This window comes from Rhipicephalus microplus, chromosome X (assembly GCF_043290135.1).
Source record: "Rhipicephalus microplus isolate Deutch F79 chromosome X, USDA_Rmic, whole genome shotgun sequence".
Taxonomy (NCBI): domain Eukaryota; kingdom Metazoa; phylum Arthropoda; class Arachnida; order Ixodida; family Ixodidae; genus Rhipicephalus; species Rhipicephalus microplus.
The window spans coordinates 82,836,289-82,860,591 of record NC_134710.1 but is presented as its reverse complement, the minus strand read 5'-3'; the positions used below and the strand labels follow the sequence as shown (position 1 = coordinate 82,860,591).

At 42.5% G+C, this 24,303-nt stretch overlaps 1 protein-coding gene across 4 annotated transcripts in view; it reads left to right on the top strand.

The window, feature by feature from the left end:
* The window catches only part of LRR (capping protein regulator and myosin 1 linker 1 leucine rich repeat protein), a 203,523-nt gene that overhangs the window by 75,958 nt on the left and 103,262 nt on the right, over window positions 1–24,303 (top strand). For all 4 annotated transcript variants that reach the window (XM_037427323.2, XM_037427322.2, XM_037427321.2 and 1 more), the window contains 3 exons: window positions 2,099–2,192; window positions 6,483–6,581; window positions 6,695–6,829. In XM_037427323.2, the coding sequence (XP_037283220.2) occupies window positions 2,099–2,192; window positions 6,483–6,581; window positions 6,695–6,829 (328 nt within the window). The remainder of the gene's footprint in view (window positions 1–2,098; window positions 2,193–6,482; window positions 6,582–6,694; window positions 6,830–24,303) is intronic.

The following is a 24,303-nucleotide window of genomic DNA, read 5'->3' as shown; positions in this document are numbered from 1 at the left end:
GATCACACAGAAAAAGCCGTGCATTCGAAGAAAAAAAAAAAAAGAAAAAAGTGCTCAAGGTTACGAGGCGCGGGGGACGTAGTTTTTTTGCCTCTTTTACCCCTCCATGCTTAGCTTCAAGCAATTTCGTCGAGATGAGAGAAGTGAGAATGCAATTGCAGCATGCGACAAACCTTTGTAACTCCATTCGCACTGGACGGATTTTTAAAATTTTTGCGGCATTGAAGTCGTGAGGCAATAAGCTCTTCTAGTGAATTCGTTCCATGGTTACTTGAAAAAGTGTTTCAGGGCCCCTTTAGCGCATTTTGTTCGACAGGTGTTATGACGAAAACGAGCCCATTTGGCAAATTTGTAGGCAGATTTGGGAGACCTCAAACTACGTCGAAAAAGGCGTGGATAGTGTAGCCATCGCCGCTAAAAGCACACAGGAACTTTCAAACAGCTTTAAAAATAGACAACTATGTCCCTATAGCGGAAAACATGTCATGCCTTTCTAGAGGCATTGATCAAGCAAACAGCAAACAGTGAATAATGTGCTGCCATGTGTGCGGCATTGTGAGACTCTTTATGGCCTCCGAGATGGCGAGCGTGCGGCTTGGAGGCCATGCAACTATTGCTTTAGATCAAAAACCTGTATGTACCATTTGTGCGTTCGTGCTGGTACAATCTACTGTGTGCGTTGTATGTGTGTGTGTGTGTGTACATAACAAGACATATTAGTAAGTATGTACTTAGCGGTTGAAGGGCGCACTAGGAAAGGGATTTCGCTATCGGGTTCCAACTCTTAAAGGTGAAGCTTAAGGGTCCCCCAATTTTTTTTCTAATTTCGTGAGATGTGGTTACGGACATTCGTGGTGGCGGCGGCGGACAACTACGGCAGCGTGTGACCCGAGTTTTGATCTCATAACAGCTTTCGCCATAGAACACCGCAATTTCTGGAGCCCTCTGCTATGGTGTATCCCATAATCACATATCATTGTTTCAGCATGTAAAACCCCAGATATTGATATATATTGGAGGCAGGACAGCATAAGTTTGCTTTTATTCTAAATATATTGCACAATACTCTGGAAAAGAAAACCCGATGTCTCATTGCCCGTTTCTCGCGATATGGTTACTATAAGCAGCTGTCACTTGCACCTTGCTATTAGTCTGCGTTTTGATTGCATTTCGTCCAGTATTATGGAGGCCATTTAGTTGGATCTTGAATTGCATGTATTATGCATAGGCCTGAAAGCCTCCCTGTCTCGTTTCAAACATTGCACTATATAGAAGATGGTTTAATGAGTTTAATAGTATTCTCACTTTTAAATGCTAATATCATTTTAGCTTACACAATGAGTTCCAGGTTGGGAGACAAACTAACCTCCGATATTTCATTTAATTTCATTTATTTCGCCCTTAAAGGCCCGAAGGCATTACTTAAGGGGGGGACAAGTAACAAGATAGGGTACAATGTTCAACAGGAAAAAAAATATATATATATGACATCATATGACATCATCCGCGCATGAATACATGTGAGAGACATCGGTATAGCACATTTGTACACCAGATAAAACAAAAATGAACATAAGAAAATCGTCCAGAATGTTGCAACAAGAATTGAAACCCTGCTTTTTCAGTACCGAAGCCCAATAGTTCAGCCACTACGCCACACATGAATGCCTCATCTGCTGGAATAGAACACCCTTAAGAATGCCCATGTCCAATCAAGTGTATCCTTATATCTTATTCACATTATCCATGATGCTGAAAAAAACTTTTTCAAGGATATCCTCTGGCCAAGCCAGCACATTGACAATCTTTTTGTTAAAATGGAATGGAGGTAGAGATAAGCGCATTTAAGAGACAATCAGCGACGATGCTTTAAGCATTGACTTTGGCAAACATTGTTAGTGGATGGTTTTTGCTGTGATGTATCACCCTTGGGAGAGTGAATAGCTAGGCATTGTTGGAAGTGGTACCCTGTGTGTGAGCGTGTCTCCCTTTTCATTTGTCGTCATCTTTGTGCCTACTATTTAGAATTCGTAAGCTGTTCACATTGACAATGATAATAAGTGCCAGTCAATTTCTACTATAATTTGTCTTCCCGTAGGAACTTCACCCTTAGGTACATGCCTTGTCCAGTTGTTGACATCACCCTGGCGATGAAAATTGCACCTGAACGCACCGAGACTGCCTGGAAGAAGGTACAGTAGATGTTGATGTTATGGTGTTCATTTTGAAAGCATTCCTATCAGACATGATTCTAAACTAATCAATTTTTACTGCTTACTACAGTAATGATTTATAAAGTACTTGTACTGGGTGTTTACTACAATACGGTTTACTACAATACGAATTAAAAGAAGTTCAAATTAATGAAAGCTAAGTAAACGGAGGGCTCCTCATGCAGTGGCACACGTGCATTGAGCTAACACACAAGGGGGAAGTTTCAGAAGACTTACATTTATTCACAAATCACAGGACATCCGTCATTAATTGAAGTAATTGGTGATGCGCGTCTGCACACATTTGCCTTGCAGCGAGTCAATTTCACACGCAGCTTGCAAAGCATGTCTACTTCGGCTTCAGCATTCCCCTGGCAAGAGCAGTTGTGCGTGACAATGTCCAGAGCCCACACACGAAAACGACAACGACGACTCCATCGCCGCTTCTACGCTCTGCAGCGTAGAAGCGGCGATCAAAGCCGCAGCTTGGCCAGCACGTGACAAGAAAGGAGGAGCGTCTTCACGCGGAGAGAAGCAGATCGGCATTTGAGATAAACCAACACTCGATGGCAGTTTTTCTTTTCTTTTCTTGCTCTCTTTGCGCGCGTCCTTGCAAGGAGAAGGGTTACGTGGAAGGGACGGGAAAGGAGAAGCGTGGCACCGGCACATGAAAGAGAACCACACTCCGCGACAGCTTTTTTTATCTCTCTCTCTCTTTGCACGTGGTGTTGGAAGGAGAAGAGTCTTTACGTGGCAGGGGTGGAAAAGGAAGAAGCGTGCACAGGCGCGTCGCAAATCAGCATTTGAGAGAGAGCAAACATTCCACCGCAGCCTTTTCTTTCTTTTTTCTTCGTGCTCAGCGTTGAGGTGTCGGAGGTGCCGCCGCGGAATCGGGCGGGGTGCTGAGAGCATTTTCGGAGTGCAGCATGTTCAAATTAACCATCGAAAGTGCTTGCGCGTTCGAAAACCGGGCGTTTTCACCCATTGAAATACACATAGCTTTGACGGGACCTCATCGTGAGTTCGAATTAACCGGAAGTTCGAATTAAGCGTGTTCGAATTAATGAGATTGGACTGTAATAAAGACTGGTTAATTAACTTATTAATTTTATACTTGGGGGAAGTTATGTTCAGGGTGCATACATGTCCTTGAAGACCCTTGTATTTGAAAATGCATTTTCAAGGCCCTTGGAAGTCCTGGAATTTTTTACCATCCTTGAAAATTCTTGAATTTTCTGAGCATTCCCAATCGACATTGCGGCCTTCCTTATGTGGTAGATCCGCATACCTGCCAAGTCTCCCATATTTCGACCAGTTCTTACGTTTGTACGGTTGTCGGGAAAATCTCCCAGATATTGAAATTTCTGTGCTGCGTGATCTGGCTGCATTGACAAAAATGCAGCGCAATTCAATCCATGTTTTTTGTGAACCCATCGCATCTTATTGGGAATGAATTTAGGAGGCATTCATATAAACATGCAGTAGAATCTCAATGATGCGAAACCAACAGATATACGAATTCGCGAAATTCCTCAGCCAAGTTCCACTATGTCCATTGGGCCAAAATTCGGATGTTCCAAGCTCTTTTTCTCATTGTGGTGGGTCTTACGAACTTTAGTGCCGAAACCGTGAAACGAAGGCCGAGAGCAGCGTGCTCGAAGCTTCGGAAGGACACGTGCGACCAGCGCACACACTGTCAGAACTGCGGTTATCGTTTGCCACAATCGCTGTGGACAAAACCGGGGTTGCTCTTGACACGATCATGTGTGGCGACAACGTTACAGAACTTTGAAAGTGCACGCACCTTCAATGCTCAACCAGTTGAAGCGACGTTGCGTTCCACAAACAGGGTGAACAAAATTGCGGCAGATGCGATCACAGCAAAAAACAGCATGGTTTTGAATGTACTTGCGCAGCCAGTGAACGTGAATTCAAAACTAAACTACCGGTTTCCGCAACCCCCGCACGCGAAATCGCGGTTGCGGATGCGGCTAATGCAGCGGTAGAGGCGATAAAGATGTAAAAATGCTAAAACCATCTTGGCGTTCCTTTCCAAAGAATAAGTAACGTTTTTCCGGTTGATCTGAGACTTCAACTATATTTAGGCGTTAAGTTTTCAGTCAGCCTTAAGTGAAGCTTTGATCTCTGCTTTTCCGGCGCAACCGGCTGCCTTGTCCGGTCCGTTCGCGTGTGTCCCAAGAAGACATATGCGAGTTATTTTGACAGAAATAGATTTTACTAGTTGTTTTGATATCGAAAATTTCGATAGGTATGTTTGTTCCGTTTTGATACTTGCACTTTTTACTGAAATTGGAAAACCCTACCCCCAGGTGTTCAGCCAAACCGAGTCGGTATGAGACGGCACAATGCCGATATTTACTGACCCCCCCCCCCCCCTCCCGATCCCCATTTTTTTAGTGATGTTTTTTTTTGTGCAAAAAAAAAAAAGAAGGGGGAAAAATAAATCAGCGCCATCTCCCCCTTTCCATTGCGGGAATCTCTCGGAGACAGAATCCTTGAACTTGGTAGGTATGGATTGACATCGAACTGACCAACTTTTCATTTCTGAAACGGTAATTTGGTGTGAGTTGATATGGTTTTGTTTTCTAAAAGTGCACGAGGAATAAAATTTTACTGTGTCAAACTACAAACAAACAAAGTAAAAGACTCTTAATGCTCTTCGGTGCTTGCTCCTTTCTTATTGTGCAAACGGGGAAGCTAGTGAAGCTAAAATGGGCTAACGTGCATACTAGACATGTTTCTTATAATTGCAATGTGTATGTACTATGCAGTGTGTTTCAAGAAATGTGTCGCCCCGCCGCGGTGGTCTAGTGGCTAAGGTACTCGGCTGCTGACCCGCAGGTCGCGGGTTCAAATCCCGGCTGCGGTGGCTGCATTTCCGATGGAGGCGGAAATCTTGTAGGCCCGTGTGCTCAGATTTGGGTGCACGTTAAAGAACCCCAGGTGGTCGAAATTTCCGGAGCCCTCCACTACGGCGTCTCTCATAATCATATAGTGGTTTTGGGACGTTAAACCCCACATATCAATCAATCAAGAAATGTGTCCAATATTCTTTAAAAAATCACAGAAAGGAGGTATCTACGTGCTACTTGCGACGTTGCCTTTCCTGGCAGAAGGCATCTTCAGATGCATACAAACAATAATTACAGCAGTAATTTTTAAAAATAGCACAATTAACTTTTTAACCAGTGGTGATAGCCGGTTGAGTATAATTGGTGAATTCAAGCTTGAATTCAAGTTCCAAATCTGCCTCATAAACGTCGATAATAACCACATCTAAAATTTTGGATGCCAAAAAATCTGCAGCCTTCGGTTTTTTAGATTTCCTGCTAGAATTTCAGGTCCAAAACAGCATTAATTGGGCCCCCGCTTCTGCCACATCTTATATCTTTCATGTTGGAATCAATGTTTTTTCCAGTCACTTTTGCACTACATTTAGGACCATAGCGGAGCTCTAAAGGCATCTTTGTTTCAATACGAAGGTGTGATGGCGTAAAGCATGTTAAAAATCTGAAGGAGCCATTGTCAATCGGACGTTAACCAAGTTTGACTGCAACGGAGCCTGAAAAGCAGCTTTGTTGTTTTGCTATAGTAAAGCATATTATAAATTTGAAGAAGCCGCTTTGAGTTTGACAACTGTAATCTTAGGGAGGTTAGACCATAACGGACTTCGAAACGTAGCTTTGCTGCAATATACTAGTGATAAGATCAAGCATACTGAAAATCTGAAGGGGTCACTTTCAATTGGATGTTGACTGTATTTTTGTTAGGAAGTTCAAATAGTTTGAATAGTAAAATTTCAGTAGAAATCGAATAGAATAGCAAACACTATTCAAAATGTATTCAAAATTTTGAATGTTTGCACATTGCACACTTCTACTTGTTAGTTATTTGCATTCTGCAGTTAAACCAAAACAATATGAGCCAATAATGGTTCATAACAATAAAACTTTAGTGTGTCGGAGAAGTGTTCTATTTTATGTAGTCATGGTACAAAATGAAAAGTATGCATCATATCATGAAGTTGTTTACATATTTGAAATCAGCATAAAAACCTATGTATAAAGCAAAAATTTTATTGCCCTAGGCTATAGACTAAAAAAACTTTTTTTTCTGTCAAGTAACATGTGTAGACTGCTGGATGTGATACTTCCTATTTTAGCATGTAATAGTTAAAAACCTGCATTTATTATACTCTTGTGCTTTGGTCTTACCGTCTTGTCTCTAAATTTTTTTTGTTCTTTATAGATATCTGAACTTCTGCACCGTAATGTCTCGCCTAAAAAGCACAGCAATAGCCAGGCATTCAGACTGCAGCAAGGATTCCTGTTGAGTTCAACACAACAGGTGACAGTGGAAAATTTTTTTATGCTGTATTTGCAGAACTGAGCGTTTGACTTCATTTTTGTTCTCATGCTCCATCTTGCTTCCCTTTTTGTTGGGTGGCCCTTACATCACAGATGGTGGATCGTTGGATGCTTCACCTCCAAGATGTAATCAGGACGGCGCAAGCTTCATCTTCAGAAGATGTCACTTGTGATGAGGAAGTGCTCAAGGCTGAAGGATATTTGAAGGATGCCAGCAGTGCCAAACAGGTGTGTACTGTACAGTAATGCCATTTGGTTTTTATTGTGTAAATTATTGGTGATTGGCAGTTTAGAGTAGTATATCGTAAAGTTGCATATCTGCAGCACACCTGACTGCTATACTCTCATACCAGCTGTTGCTGGTGAGCTGAATTCACACTAGTAAATATTTCTTGCACTTTTTTTTATTGTATAGTGGTTAGTAATTGCCATTTGAAATCAGATTTTTTTGTGAACACAGCAGATAATTTCTGCACAGTCTCTTGCTGAGACCAGCTAGGGGGTGTTACAGGTGAACCATTTGTGCCAATGGCTACATGCGCCACTTGCTGGTAAAAGAAAGCTTGAGAGCAACCACGAAAAAGGTTTGTGTTCAGGCTACGTTTAGGTGAAAGTGGCAGTAATTAATTTGGGTTTTGTCACTAACGTCATATTGAGCATATTGGGAGTCACTTCAGTCCTTGAGTGTCGTCATTACAGGACACATTTCACTGCATACTTCTGTAGTAATGCCTGCCTCTGTTTGTTTGTGCCCACGACAGTGGCGTACCAACTTCTTCGCGAGTTGGGGTGGGGGGGACAAAGTTTTCTTCCTCTGTCTATGTGTGTGTACGTGTGTGCGTGTATATATATATATATATATATATATATATATATATATATATATATATACACACACATACATACACACATACATACACACATACACACACATACATACATACATACATACATACATACATACATACATACATACATACTCACGATTGAACAATCGAGTTGAGGAATGCGAACCTTGTCCTCACTTCGTCGGTAGAGTAATATCTGTAGTTCGGGAAGTTGTTCGTGAAAACATCGTTCAAAAGAGTTGAGCAATGACTTCATAAAATTGTATTATCGAAAGATTTATAAAACAGTAGCTTGTAATGATGCTTTGTGTTGTGCGCTGCCATTTTTCTGTTTGATGATCGGTCATTACGTTCCCGTTTTTCGTGGGGATTTCGTAATGCCACATTCGAGTGCCTTCCAGTTTGTCTGATATATATATCGCCACATACCAGAGGGATCGGGTAGACTACATAATAGGGAACACATGTGAGTGCACGTTATTACCGTGCTCACTAAACCCTTAGTTGGTAGTTTCTGCTGTATGTGTGTTTGCCATCCGAGTACTATTTGGCACTACACAATTCAATTCACGACGACACAAACCACCCGAGTTTTGGCATGGTAATATTTATATAGTCTTCTGTCACAGAAATTATACCAATTTGGGTCGTATTAGCTCTTGTTGTCAAGTTTGTATTTAATTTTTTCACAAAAGATAAGCTGGTATCATTTACATGAATTGTAAATTTAGTGTTGTTGTCATTGCTTTGATTCCCCCTATGCCAATTATAACGAGAAAAGTTAGCTGAACCCTTTCCTGTGGCTTGCCACATTTAGGCCCTTTTTAGACTTGCCATTCCATTTGCAAACTAGAATCTGAGTTCAACATTGTAAGTAGGATGACTACGGAATATGTCTTACATCACAATTGCCTTAAAGCCTTAAGTTTTTGCTTTCCAAACAAATTATGTAGCTGAATAAGTATTTTGAAGAAATCTTGGAAGATAAACCGTGTGCTAATTTTTAGCTGTAAGAGTCTGCTAGTACAGCAAAAGCTTCTTAATTCAACGTACGTTAGTTCGGAAAATTGGATAAATATCTGGCCTGGCCAGTGTATATATTGTTTATGGCACCATAACTCTCACTTATTGGGTGAAATTTGGACGCAACCCAGTTAATTCAGTTATTCCTCGGAGCGCACCAAGCGTGAAGCATGCAAATGTGCAATGCAAAGGTAGGAAAACGACATTCACCGACAGCTGAAATCTGTGCGAACTTTCAGAAAGCCGTGGTCACCACCCACAATCGCATTGTTGGTACGTAACAAGGTATTGAAGCAAAGGACACTTCAGATTGAAACACACCGGTCTTGAGAAGCGTTCACATTGTGAACAAAGTTGGAAATTATGAAAATTGTGGCTTTTGCAGTGTCCCTATGCTGCAACAAGGAAAAAAAAAATCAACATTGCAGGCATGCTGATGCCAAGCCTGAGGAAAATGCGGACTTGGGCAGCCTTCTTTGTATCTTTCGTCCTGTCTTTGTTTTTCGGTATTTCCATTTTTTTCTGTTCTTTTTCTTTATATCTTCGCCTCGATTGCTCTTTCCAGCTCTCTAATTTTTTTCTCACTTCTTTCATTTCTCTCTCTGATTCGCACTTGCTTAACTGCTGACACGGCATTGTATTCCCGGATAAAGTATAGGGTAGCGCGTGAAATTGCAGAAGTGTATCCCATTCATGAAGCAAGTAATTCTTGTGTAGCAAAGCCCTCGGTTACGTTACTTGTCACGAATTTGGACTTCTCAGAAGTGCCCTTAAACTGATCTTTGTTTGATCATATCTTTCTAGCACGTATTCACTTGAACACACACATGTTAATTTTTTCCATAAATTCTGAGTTGATAGTTTGCACCTTGTCCGCGTTACTTTCCCGTTTGTTATTCTTCTTTTGCGCACCGCCTCACTCAGATGATTCTTCCATAATGGCGAAAAAAGTTTGTGTTTCGTAAAATCACCTGCTCGATACGCAATGTCACAAACCTGGGAAAAAGGGTTGTGTTAGAATTACGTGTGCACAATAAACAGTGCATTACTGTGGTGAAGTTTTTTCGGCATCACCGTTTGCTCTCACTGTATACAGTGTAGACAACTTATAATGTAACCACTTAAAGTGCAGAACCGGTTACAATGTGGTTTTTTTGGCTCCCATTCAGCCTCCCATAGAACCCCATGTGTGTGTGTGTGTGTGTATATATATATATATATATATATATATATATATATATATATATATATATATATATATATATATGCAATACCACTTATTGTGTACCGTAGTTCTTCAAGAGGAGAGACTGGCTATAATGCGGTTGCTGCAAAATCTTTGTCACAATCGCGGTAGCGAGTGCGCGTCTGAAAGAAGGCGCGCTGGGTGCACTGCTGGGGAGTGAGCGACGAGGTTGTTATGAAGAAAGAGGTGGAGTGAACGAATGAAAGGCGCAGGGACAGACATTGTCTCTTTCGGAGCGTAATTCAAGAAGGATTCCCAGCGATCAGTCTGGCGGCGGCTTTTATTGCAGTTGGCGGCATGAATTCATGTGCCGTTAATAAGTATTTTCAGTTGTAATATAACCATGTTGAGCCGTTTTTGTGCATGTACACCTCTCTGTGAACGATTTGCGGATATGGAGAAATAAGCATGATTACAAACAGAGTAGACCCTTTGCAGGTGGGCAGTCATCTTAGTCCAGAAAATGGTGGATTATCTTCCTGCTAAGGTCGATCAAGTCGCAGGGCAAGCCTCAAAGCTGGGCTTCCCCCTGTGCTCGAGTCGACTGCCTTATCTATCGCATTGTTGCAAGCCACCACGATTGTTTCAACCTGTCATAATATAAGTTCGACGTGGCTGGTAAATTGGAGAGTAAAGTACAATCAATTCTTAGTTCTCCCAAATCAGGCCCTTTCAAAAACACTTTTGTGCCCTTGTTCACTCATAGCGGCCAAGACAGATAGCAGCCACAACTCAATTCTTTTTCTAAGAAAGATAATGATTTTTTTTAAGGCAGGAACATTTCGCGATTGGTCATTAAAGCGTATTCTATTTGGTTCCCGCCTGCACCTGCGTCACCTGTGATGCAAATTTCAGGTCAAGCAAACCCTAGCAAAGGCTTGACAGAGTGGTCTAACATTCTAGAGCCCCTGCTGAGCAGTAGCTTTCTCTGCAATGTTCGAGTGCAAAAGCATTGCTTAAGCAGCCAGCAACGCAAAAAGCCTACAGTTGATGGTCCCCCTTGCTATTCCCAGGGCTGGGGGGCCAGTGCCTCCCTTGCCCCCCCAGGAGATGCACCTAAGATCCATGAACCTGCGTTCATAGATTTAAGAGCTGCTGTATATCTTCATGCTTATCCTGTTAGACAGCAAAGCATGTGCATAGTCATATGTTGTGAAACTATTATACCCGACACACTGGGCTGGCTCTGTCACCCGGTGTCAGGAGACTTTCATCTGTGGTGCAATTATATACAAATTCCAAATCCGGACGGAGGCGTTTTGTCGGTGACGTCAAAAAGTGGGCAGTCCGCAGTGGTCGCGAGGACTAGGGTAAGCAAACAGCCAATGAGGTAAAAGAAGGCCTGCGTCATCATTTTGACGCCGACTTGGGGACCGTAGAGCAAAGTAAAAAGTGTTAGTAATATGTTGAGAAGTATTTAACTATTATTGATCACTATTAAAATGTGTTGGCACTAGTTTTTAAACGTTCAAGAAGCAGTACGGCACAATCCAAACATATTTTTACTGTTATTGTTTTGAAACAATGCTAAATGTAGCGGTATGTGTTAGTAATATGTTGAGAAGTATTTAACTATTATTGATCACTATTAAAATGTGTTGGCACTAGTTTTTAAACGTTCAAGAAGCAGTACGGCACAATTCAAACATATTTTTACTGTTATTGTTTTGAAACAATGCTAAATGTAGCGGTATGGTTAGTGGTGGCACTAGGTACAACCCAGTTTAAAGCAGTTACTGTTGTCATATCTCCACCACCAAATGGCGCAACCAAACTGGTAGGTGTTCTGTGGCGCAATCTTCGAAGCCGTTGGCTCAGTCGAGCGCAGTCACGGCGGAGGGCAACGGCACCGCTAGCCACCAGCAGCAGTGGCTCAGCCGCGTTTCCGAGGGTCAGTGCGCACTGGTGCTCGCCTTTATGACCGAACATCCACAGCTCGCGGCAAAAGCCATCGAGCTGCAGCACGGCGTCACGGTCGCCGACCGGCGGCGGCTGTGGCAAGTGCTCAGCGACGCGCTGAACCGCCGCTGCACAGGCGAGACGAAGAACCGTGACAGTGGAAAACCCCATGTTGTCTAAGTGCTCGGATGCCGAAAAGTGGCGAAGCCCTTTCATTTCAATCCAATCCATGCCACTTTGCAGCCATTTCAATCCATGCAGTTCCTTTCGGACGGTCTCTCCGACCGTTCCTTCGCCTTCCTCCGAAAACTGGAGAAAAACAGTCACGTGACACCTCGTTCCACGTCACATAGAACGTCACAGCATTCGTCACGGCTCAAAGTGGCCAATCGTGTGCGACTCAATGGAACAGACCGCCTCCGTCCGGATTTGGAATTTGTATATGATCGCACCACTGGCATCATTCAGGGTGTTTGTTTTGTTGGTGCACAGGAGTCTTTTTCTTCTGGTGATGTGAGGACATATTCTAGAACTTGTGTTCAGAACCAGTTGGAGCTTAAGTCAGCTGTGCTTTGAATGCTATTGAGATCCACATGTGTCATAGTGAGGGTCTCGTTCTAGCAGAAGTTGTCTTTAGGTAGTATGCGAAGCATTATATGTCAACTGCCAGTGCCGCAAAAGATATTGTGCTACGTGACGACAGCAGGCAGAAAAAGCATTCCATGTTTGCCACCATGCCTTTGATCGGTGCTCCCAGCTTTAAATGCACGAATATACCCAATGAAGTCGACGGTGGGATGACCGCCACTGCAGCTCAAATGGTAGAGCATAGGACGTGCAAGTCGAAGGCTGCAGGTTTGATCCCTATTGGCACAAGGTATCTTTTCATGCACTGTTACTTTCTTCACATTTGTATCATAATTACTACAAATAATGTCCTCTATACTTTCCCTGGCATTAGTGTCTGTTAGTTTTAGTTAATATTGTGCTTAATAAAAAAATCAGACCTTGTAAAGGAACTTTTTTCAAATGCATTCCAAGGCTCTTTTAAGTTTTTTTGAAGTGCCCATGTTATGAGAAAACTTTCCTTTGGCGAATACCTATTATTTGTCACCTCTACTTCTTTTTTCTTTCTCTTTAGTTAATCTTGCATTAGTTACTATCATCAAAGGAACCATACAGATATTGAAATTTATGAAGGACCACAATAAATATTGCAGTTACTTAATTGATAAGCTTCTACAGATATACTGCCAGGTATGAAAGCACTGCTTTTATTGCTCCAAAAAAGAAATGCAGTTTCATGCTGCTCTAAATTGTAATTTTTCTTAGTAACTGCCCCAAGCCTGTTCCAAAACAGCACTGGGAAAATGAAGACTAAAAACATTAACTGTGTGACCGACTGGCAAGTCTTGAAGAAACTGAAAAGACCCTGTATACTATCATCCGAGTATGCAATTTTATTGGCTCTTATGTCATTTCTACTGCAAGAACTGCCGTATGTAGCATGTAGCTCATTTAGCTGTTATCTTTTTTTCTCAACTTGTCTTGCCTTGCGAGCTATTTCGGTAAAATGTTAAAGTTACTGAGAATGCTGTGATCTCATACCAACTACCTATGTACTGCTGCTTTAATGACATTTATTATATGCGACTGCAGTTACTTCTATAATATGGTGGTCGGCTTTACTGGTTTGATATAATTTTTAACACGAGTACAGTAAAATCTCTCTAAATTAAACATGAAGGCGACTATAACATTGTTTGAATTGAAGGACTCCAGGTATCCCCTTTATGTCCCATGCATTTTTGGTCATGTTGAGGTACTGTTTTCTCAGTGACTTGAGGAGATATTCACACAATCTATACATAATTCTTCCAAATTTATTACTCTATTAGCTGAAGCATGGTTATTAAAATATGAGACCCCAGGTGGTCAAAATTTTCGGAGTCCTCCACTACGGCGTCTCTCATAATCAAATGGTTGTTTTGGGACCTTAAAGCCCACATATCAATCAAACTAATCAAATATTAAAATATAGCTAATATTAGAACTTTAGTGAATTTTTTTACCACGAAGGCCCAAATTTTGAGCTAATTGCAGGGTTCATGCAATTAGCTCCTTGAAGTCCTTGAAATTAGAGGTTCATTTTCAAGGCCTTCAAAGTGCAGGAAATTTTGTGAATTCTTGCAAATCTTTGAATTTCTCTCTCTCTCTTTTTGAATAAACATTGTCGCACAATTCACAGCACATTATTTGTGATGCCGTAAATGCAGAAAGAGTCATATGTAATGTGCCCATCACAAAAGCATTGGGAATATCAGTAACTCTTGTGTAGAACCACACTGTGTATTTTTGAAAACTCTGAAAAGGCAGGAGGATGAGAAACAGAAAAATAAATGTTGCATTGAAGAAGAGGTTGAAATGCTTACAAAAAATGATAATAAACTAGGAGCTACTGTTAAGAAATAAACAGCTACAGCAGACTCCTATGCAAAAAAGGCAGAGGTAACTAGTGACCTGATGCGCATTATCAAGTCAAACAGCCTTAGTAAGAATACCAAGACCAAGCAACAGCAAACAGTGGACATTGTGGAATAGATTTGAGTGCAAACGGTTGACAAGAGGCAATGAACCAACAGGCCCAACAAAGCATTTTGAGTGGACATTGATATGAAAATTCAGGAAACGTAACAAGGCATTGCATAATAACTGTTCCTTAGTCTTTCCTATCTGACTAAAAGTTAGCATCTTATGCGATACAGAAAGTGATACCTGTGACACTCTAAAGAAACTATGTCTAAAGGTTGTCTAGAAAGAAAATGTCATTGGAGCCATGTTTTTGATGTCTTCTCTAGCAGCCTTACCTTTTTGTGATGAATTCTATTTATTCAGAGCCTCCATCCTCCTCTGAGCATGTTAATTGTGTTTCTATAAGACACTGTGTTCCTTGAAAATTCACATGCATAGCCTTGAAAGTCCTTGAAAGCCCTTGAGTTTTTGTCATGTAAATGGGCATGAACCCTGTAATTGGCATCTGTGAAAATTGCCAGCATGAAAATGGTAAAATGTATAATTTCAATTTTGTTTCAGAAGCTGTGTGCATTTATGTAGAATGCAAGGAAACATAATTAGCTTGTTATCTTGAAATACATAGGAAATAGTGGTACCTATACCTAAGTAATAAAAAACATGGTTTTGAGATAATCGAGTTTAAAGATCGAGTGCAGTCAACGTTTTCAAGTAAATTGACTAAATCCTAAATATTTCAGAATATTGGCTTGTGCGATACTACTGTCATTAAATTCAAGAACAATATCCAATGTCCCAATTCTTGCGACTAGACTTGAGACCTAAAAAAAGACAACAAAGACTCTGCGACATGATTCCCATTAACTCAACACTTGCACTGGACAGTTTGCACAGACTATTTGCTCTAATTGCATCACAAATAATAGTCATGTTCTTTAGAACATGCCTGGGCCTTGTCACCCTGCATGTCATTCACCTCGAAGGATGCTGAAAAGGCTGAGAGATTTAGTGATAAAGAACTTGCTGGTTCAGCCGTTTGGCGCCTCAGTACGTCACTTACATTTATTCTCATTTACAAGACAACTGTATGGGTTGCTGTGAAATCTACCCATGCCCAACATCTTATTTACCCTTACTTACTTATGGACAAGCATGGTAAGCACAAGGTGCAATGAGGCTAGAAGCTGAGAGTATTCGGACTGATGTGCTCAAAAGACGAAGTGTGAATATGACGGCACACAGTTTCTTCGGACTGATTTAGAGGTTACCTGACAACAAGCATGTTAGGTTTTGTACATCACGTTTGTTTATTTTTTTTTTTTTCAGAACAATAGATAGTAAGCACAGACAGTGCGTTTTCACTTTCCACTTGCTTTCGAAAAAACAGGTTTTCACTCGGAAAAAAATGCTGTTTAATAAAAACACCCATGTGGAATATGCATAAAGGGACACTCTTCCAAATTGTAAATGAAAAAATAAAAGACATTTTTCCGAATTCGGCCTTACCCTGTACTGCGGGTCGAAAAAAACGAGTTTTTTTAAAATAAAAAATTACAGATTTTTCGTTTTCACCTGTTTTGACAAGATTAGTACCTCTACTGTTCTGAAAAAAAAAAAAAAAACTGTGGAGGCTCAATTAGAAATGCTTTAAAGTTGAATCTAAGGAGCACAAGGTAGCTGTTAAAAGGCCAAAAGTGTGCAGAAACTATGTTGAGACTCAACTGGAAATGCTTTTAGGTTGCATCTAAAGAGCACAGGGTAGCTGTTAAAAGGCCAAAAGTGTGCAGTCTTTGAGCACCTTGAGGCTGATAATGTGCTCCCGCTCACCATTTCGATCGCTTGTGGCGGAAAGCTGAGCCTCACTCTTCAAAATAATAACTGTTTTCCGCGCTGCTGCAGCACGAGAAGTAATAAAAAGAAGCACGATTTTGCTGCGTATTTCGAGTGCCGTGACTAGCTTTTAAATCGCCTGGTATGGGTCGGGGACCGCCATTGGCTACTGCGCGTCTGTATGTGAAGCCTACTTGCTGAATTCGTGTCTCGTCAAACAGCGCAGCTGACAACGCTTTTGTCGTGTGTTTATCTCTATTATCGATGAAGAAAGCCGTAGCTCGTGCGCTAGCTATGCTGTCAACGTGAAACCTGTTGGGGCGGCGCGCTCTGTAGGATTGGTCTACAAGCAGCTGGTCCACTTTGCAGCGATTTTTGGCTTGCAAAAGCCAATGCATCAAAGTCATTCACAGCTGTCAGCCAGAAAATCCGGGATGCGGCAATGAACGCCATCTGTCCAATCATGTGAGGTTGAGAGAGCTCGCAGTGAGGGAAGTTAGCGGGGACAACATTGCCGTTGTGTACGACGGTACGTAGCATGAACGGGGCCACAAGAACCACCATGTAATCTGCACTGTTGTGTCCCTCGACACTGGACTTAGTTTAGATTTTGAACTCTTGTCGAACTTTTCCCTAGCTTGCAGTCTGCACAAGGCTCTATCAGATGGAGTGGAAGTTTGGTAAGCGTTTCACGGCCCTGTTTGTGAGTGAAATGTCTGTGAGGAGTCGACTTGAAAGAGCCGTGAGAGACAAACTTATGGTGCTGGCACATTTTTGTGGCAGTGGCCACTACAAGAAGGATTGCTCTTTTTGATGTGCAAATTTCATTGTATTTAATGACATCTTTCATAAAAATAAAAATCCAATTTTAACTCTAAAACTCGTTTTTCTGGAAACACTGATTTTGCCATTTTTTGCAATGTGTCCTTCTTTTTTTGGGTACTTCTGGTGCTCCGATCTGTTTGAAATTTTTCCTATACTTCAAAATATTACAAATCCAATTATCTAGTTTAAATTGCAATATTTTTATTGCATAATAAAAATTATTTGTAAACCTTTACTAGGGTAGGAGAAATAGACTTTTTTATGTCCATTACATGTTTTGTATGCATTTCCTAATTAGTTATTTGCATTCTACACTTTATTTAAAACATTATGAACTATGAACTGTAAAAAGTTATGGAAGTTTAGTGATGAAAAGGTAGGGGGCAAATTGCTTAAGGTTCTCATTTTATCATGTTGCAGAGCTGTAAGTATGCAACTTGCAAGAAAACAAATTATGTACTTGAAACCAGTATAAAAATTTCTATAAACAGCTCAACTTTCATTGCTTTAGGGTGATTATTAAAAAAGAGTGTCTTAAGTTGCGTCTCCCCTTAAAGGGCCACTCACCAGGTTTGACAATTTTGAGCTGACAAGCGCAATGCGTTGACGAGGCGTTCATGATCACGTCTGCCGAAATTTGCAACGCTACGCACCGGGGAAATGGGTCAAAGTTCAAATGAATGCTGCTCTCCCTCCCTTCTGCCGGCGCGCGCCCAGAAAATGAGGGCATGACGTGCATGTACGAATGACCCCTACGTACATGGCAATGCAGTGACGTGGGTCTTCTATGTAGACGACTCTGCTCTGACGTTGCAAACAGTGGCACGTGACACGGCGAAAATTATTTAACAGGGTATGCGTAGTTTATGTAATTTGTTTCTTGAAGAGATCAATAAAACTCTAAATAAATAATGAGACGCAATAAGGAAATGTGAGCATATTTTTTCCATTTTTCTCCCGTGAATTGCAACGAGATGCGGGGCTAATGTGTCGGCGTTTCGTATGCGTTCAGGTAGCCGCGATCAGCACATCGAGCAGATGACCGCCGTGGAACGCTCCTACGCGTTCGCGCACTCATTGTGCTCATCTATTCTACCTCGTCTAAACCAGCGTTTCCAAACCGTCCTGCAGAAACAGGCAGAAGACCACAAAATAACGCTGGTCAACAAAGCAGTGCCGCTTGCGTGCTCGGGGTTTGGACTTGTTTGGGCACGTCATGTGTACGTGACCTCTTGGTCAGATGCCGGAGAGGGTGAGGAAGAGATTTGGCTTGTGAAGGCTACGCGGAGGAGCGGTCAGAGTTTCAAGCTCGCCTCCTCTCATCCTCGTTTCGTGCTGCTTTAAAAGCACGTTTTCTCCGCTCGTGATGAACAGATAAAAAAATCTTTGTGGCGAAATGTTCCTCATCGGACACCCAACAACTTCCACTGTCTAAGTAAAATTTGGTATGGGGCTTGGTGAGTGGCCCTTTAAGCGGAGTTTAAAATAGTAGGCCAGTGCTAGAATGAACAGACATCTTACCGCGCTGCACAATCAGAATTCAAAGAAGCCACCTCTAGACTTGTTTTTGTGAATTTGGTGCTACTACTCGTTTGTGGCAGGTGATTTCATAAATTAAGTACATGGAGCTCTAACAGTGAATAATATTAATTGATCAGTCAGTGATACTCCAAAAACTAGCATCGACATTCATTCGTGTGGGCAGTGAGCCTTAATATCAAAATATATGTGCTATTTATGCTTCTAAACACGTTGATTTTTATGGCAGAGTTAACACAATTAAAGGTAAAGGTACACTGAAGAGAAACAGTGACCTGGCTTAAATTGACAAATTGCACTTTGAGAACCTTAATTCCTAATGTTTCACATTCAGAAGTTTATTATTAGTGGAGAAAATCAAGGTTGATTATATTTCCTGTGTAAATCCACGCGTTACGTCAAAAATTTAAAAATGTATTTAAAAATGTATTTTTCGTATTTTTATGGCATTGGTTCGATGATATTGTCACGGCTAAAGGCCGGGCAAGAAAACAGGACGACAAAGTGATGAGCGTGGACAGCAACCACGGTTCCTCCTAGGAAGACGACGTCGAAGCAGCTGCTCTTTTGCTTTTTTGTCCTGTTAATACAGACCTTGTTTTTCCTGGTCACACTGTCGTCCTGTGTCCTGTTATTTTCACGTTGCGACATTGGTGGAGGTGCTGGACATCTCCAACTGATGCTTGGGACACCTCTGTGCCCTGGCACTTCGAGTCCGCCACTGCAACCCGTTCCTGCAGTGGATACTCCTGTCCACCGCTACAGTCGCCGATAGCGAGGCCTTAGTCCCGAGGCAATCCCCCTCGAACTTCTCCAGCAACACACCGTGCTTGGAGAAATGGTTACTGGAGGGCCTTCGCTGCTTACTGTTGACCAGCCTCAAGTTCCTGAGACCTTTCATGGTGAGGTTTATGAAGACGTTGAGGACTGGTTAGCCTGTATGAGCGAGTCGCCAAGGCCAACCGCTGGCCCACTGAACAAAATCTATCGCGCGTCTACTTTGCTTTGGCAGACAGCACTCGTACGTGGTACGAGAACCACGAGTCAACGCTGTCTTCGTGGGATGTATTTCGGCAGCAAATTCTCAGGACATTTGCAAACACCGACTGCCGTGATTCCGATTTGCAACTACAAAACCGAACGACACATACAAAAACCGAACGAGAGCGATGCCATGTTTGCGGAGGACATGACGCACCTATTTCGGCGGGCTGACCCTGAGATGCCTGAAGGTAAAAAACTCCGACATTTGATGAGGGGTGTCAAAGAAGGGCTGTTTGCCAGTCTCCTACGCAACCCGCCAACAAATGTAGCGGAATTTATAAAAAAGGCTACGACAATCGAGCGAGCACTGCAACAACGGTTCCGGTACCACGACCAACCAAACAACACATCTCCCAGCCTCTCTGCTTTGACTGCCAGCAGTGATTGTTCTCTGCGTGAGCTCATTCGTGAGGTTGTTCGTGAGGAGATTCGAAACCTCCTTGTGACTCCGCAAGAAAATACCGTGGCTTGCGTTGCAGAAGTTGTGTGGCAAGAGCTCCGCCAGGAATTTTCGTTGCCCAAATTGCTCTCAGACCAGTGGTCTGTAAGCTACGCATCGGCGGTTCGTCGACCCACTCTAGTGGCGTACAACTCGTCACCACTGGCTTATCGCGATGGATGTCAGCCAAGGGCCTTACAACGAGCCGTGGGCCCCAGCTTCTAATCCGCCGCTGCCGTATCCACAGTCTAACCTGCCTATGCACACGTCGCCGATGTACACTCTCCCGACATCTGCATCTTGGTCGCAAAGAATGCCCACCGGTCGACCTTTCATCCGTAAGACGGACTTGTGGCGCACCGTCGACTGTCGACCACTTTGCTTCCATTGTGGAGAAGCCGGCCATGTTTTCCGCATTTGTCCATACCCTGACCATAGACATCAGAACTTTCTACAAACCTCCCCTCGTACTGATTTCAATAACCGCCGTGATAGCAGTGCAGGCCCGCAGGCACAGCAACCCGATGTGCCGTATTGTCAACCGCACTCTCCTTCCCCTGCACCTAACTCGCCGCAGCAGCGCAGTTACGACGAGGTGGTCCGGGGCAGATCCCCTAGACCTTGTCGAGGAAACTAACAGCAGCGACATTTAGAGGGAAGGTTGCCGCCTGCCAAGATGCTACCACACCCTCAACATCTTCACTACGACGCGATACGACGGATGATACCACGCATCGCACGACGGACGATACCATGTCACCGACATCAACGGAAATCGTGAGCGCCAATCTAGACATTTGTATAGACGGACACCCAGGAACAGCGCTGTTAGATACTGGCGCGGGCTTTTCTATTATCAGCCGTAAACTCGTCGACTGCCTAAAGAAAGTCAGAACAATATGGACGGGCCCGAACATAAGAACCGCAAGGGGTCAATTGGTGACACCGACGGGCAAATGTACTGTTCGAATTAATATCGGCAGTTCAGATTTCGTTGCTACTTTGATAATTTCACCGGAGTGCTGCAAAGACCTGATTTTGGTCATGGACTTCCTGCGTAAATACGGCGCCATTATCAACATTCCTGAGAGATCAGTTAGATTTTGGATGGTTCGACGTCAAGTTTCGGATAGGCCCTGTACAGACCAGCGACGTAAACCTTTGGGCTTTTTTGACGACGACGTGACCATCCCACCGCGGTCGAGTGCACTCGTGGCTGTGACATGTGACATGTCTAGCAATTCTGAAAACATCGCCGAGCAAATTCCAACACTGTTATTCAGCCATGGTTTGTCTATCGCAAGAGGCGTCGTGAGCATAAAATGCGGACACACGCACGTCCTTGTTACGAACTTCAGCTCTGAATGCCGACATCTAACGAGGGGCATGGCAGTTGCGTACGTGGAAAAGCTCGCCGAGATGACAGACTGCCTAACTCTTGAGAAAGATAATTCAGCTGATCTGTCCCCCATACCTCTATATGTTGATATTGGCCAAAGTTTGCTGCTGGCGCAGAAGCACAGTATCCTGCAGCTTATTAACCAGTTTGAAGATTGTTTCTCTTTGACATCCAGGGTCCCTCAAATGCCACTGACGTAACATCGAATTATAACGAAGTTGGAATAACGAAGTTGGCTCAAGTTGGAATGGATCCTTTAGGCCCATTTCCAACTCATCGGCAGGTCGCAGATGGATTATAGTAGCCACCAACTACCTCACTCGTTACACTAAAACCAAGGCTCTGGAGAGGGGCAAGGCAAGTGAAGCAGCCCGATTTTTCGTAGAGAATGTGGTGCTGAGGCATGGCGCTCCGTCATTGATAATAACTGACAGGGGAGCTGCATTCCGAACTATTACAGACAGTTTTAAGACTTGGTGGCGCATCCCACCAGCGAACAACAGTGTATCATCCGCAAGTGAATGGTCTTACGGGGCGTCTCAATAAGACACTTGCGGATATGCTCTGCATGTACGTTGATGTGGAGCATAAAAACTGGGACGAGATCTTGCCGTATGTCAAGTTCGCCTATAACACGGCTCATCAAGAAACAACAAGAACAACGCCATTCCGCTTTCTTCATGGTCATGAAGTCACTACTTAGCTGGATGCTATGCTGCCGCACGAGTGTGAAGACGCTGAAATGGATGCCGATTATATCGCCCAGCTTGCCGAAGAAGCCCGACAACTTGCACGCCTACGTATTTGTCGCCAGGAGGACTATGATTCAAGACTGTACAACCTTCGTCACCGACTAGTCTCAAACGATCGAGGAGAGAAAGTTTGGGTATGGACTCCTATTCGGCGCCGTGGCCTCTCAGAAAAACTGTCAAGACGGTACTTCGGGCCCTATAAAGTTCTACGACGTCTCAGTGACATTAATCACGAGATTGTTCCAGGAACTGCACACTCCTTAAGGCGTCGATGGTGTGCTCTAGAAGTTGTGCACATCGTTTGGATGAAGCCTTATTTCTCCGAATTAACTTATGCGTTTCCAACCAGTACAAACCACTTTGATTATAAAGCATCGGGACGATGCTTTTTTGAATGGGAGGCTAATGTCACGGCTAAAGGCCGGGCTAGAAGACGGAGGACGATAAAGTGATGAACGTGGACAGCAACCACGGCTCCTCCGAGGAAGACGACGTCGAAGCGGCTGCTCTTTTGTTCTTTTAATACAGACCTTGTTTTTCCTGGTTGCACTGTCGTCCTGTATCCTGTTATTTTCACGTTGCAATAATATTTTCAGAAACTTCATCTGCTAGGTTTATGGTGCCAGTAGATGACAATGTACCTCAATTTCATCGATTAGAAGCCATGTAGGACCCAGTAGACACCTTCTAAATTTATGATGTTGTGGTGTTTGGTGCGGGAACCTCAAGGTGGTGTCACCACCCGCATTTTCTTTTGATGCGATTTCTTGCTTACCATGTTTCATGTCGAGGTAAGAGTAGTGTTTTCAGGATCGTGGAATTGCACTTTACTAATAACACAAGTGTCCCTTTCAAGTGTCCCTTTTTTAGTGTCCCTTTCAAAGTAATAACTAATTTGCAATTGCTTGCGTTCTTTCTTTCGTGACTCTATGAGCATCAAGCTTTCTCGAGAGCTTCAGCGCAGCATCCGAGTTCTCATCTGCTGACCGAATGCTGCTGTTTCATTGTATTGCATCTCTTGTAAAATTTGGGTTGGTTTGGTCTTCAACGCATTGTAATTGCTCTTGGCCGACTCCTTCAAGGAAAGATAAAAGCTACGAGCTCTCAGTTCAAATAAGAGTTGCGGATATCAAAGTATTCTAATTATCTTTGCAATTGCTTGCGTTCTTTCTTTCGTGACTCTATGAGCATCAAGCTTTCTCAAGAGCTTCAGCGCAGCATCCGAGTTCTCATCTGCTGAGCGAATGCTGCTGTTTCATTGTATTGCATCTCTTGTAAAATTTGGGTTGGTTTGGTCTTCAACGCATTGTAATTGCTCTTGGCCGACTCCTTCAAGGAAAGATAAAAGCTACGAGCTCTCAGTTCAAATAAGAGTTGCGGATATCAAAGTATTCTAATTATCGGGTGCTTTTTCTAATAGAAATATACAGGGCTTTGCTTGGACCCAGGCATTAGTTCAAACTAACCATAAGTTCAAATTAAGAAAGTCTTAATGTTCTGGTGTTTTACTTATATACATCCTGGTTGCAGCTGTCACATTTTGACGGAGACAAAATAGTAGAGGCCCGTGTACTTAGCGATGTCACTGCATGGTAAAGAACACCAGATAGTAAAAATTTCCAGAGCTCTCCACTACAGCGTCTCTTATAATCGTATCATGATTTTGGGACATAAAAGCCTATATATCATGATTTAATTATACAGCTCATTTCACAGTATATTCAATAACTAACTATTCTTTCAATTGTTTGTTCCTAACAATTTACGTTAAGTTTGTGAAATATTTTCTATAATAAATATAATACTTATGAGGTGCTACAACTGTGCTTTCAATCCCAGCAGATGTATGGCATATTGTGTCATCTGCTCCTGAAATACAAATGGCTGATATTAATCAGCAGTTTTTTCTGCTCCAAAATCTGCTACAAAAAGTGAGATGTCGTTTCCATCACTGCACTGCAGAATCAATATTTGGACAAATTGTAACTGGCTATGCATCTGGAATGGGCAGTGCAAAAAGCAAGGACAAAAGGCAAGAAGTGTTCAAACAGCACTGCCGTGTATGTTCCATCCTGCCTTGTGTCTTTGCTTTCTGTACTGCCCATTCAAGATTCTATATATATGAAGTGTTTTGCTTCAAATAAGCTGTTCCAATTTAAAATTTGCTCCTTCGAAAATTACCTGTGTGCCTCTTTTAAATTACTCCAAATGTAATGGTTAAACTTCAGTATAACACTTGATAAAATATCCACTTCATTAAATATTGAAATTTTATTATTTTTGACTTGCTTTTGTGATTATTCCTTGCCTTTTGCCTTTTTTGCTG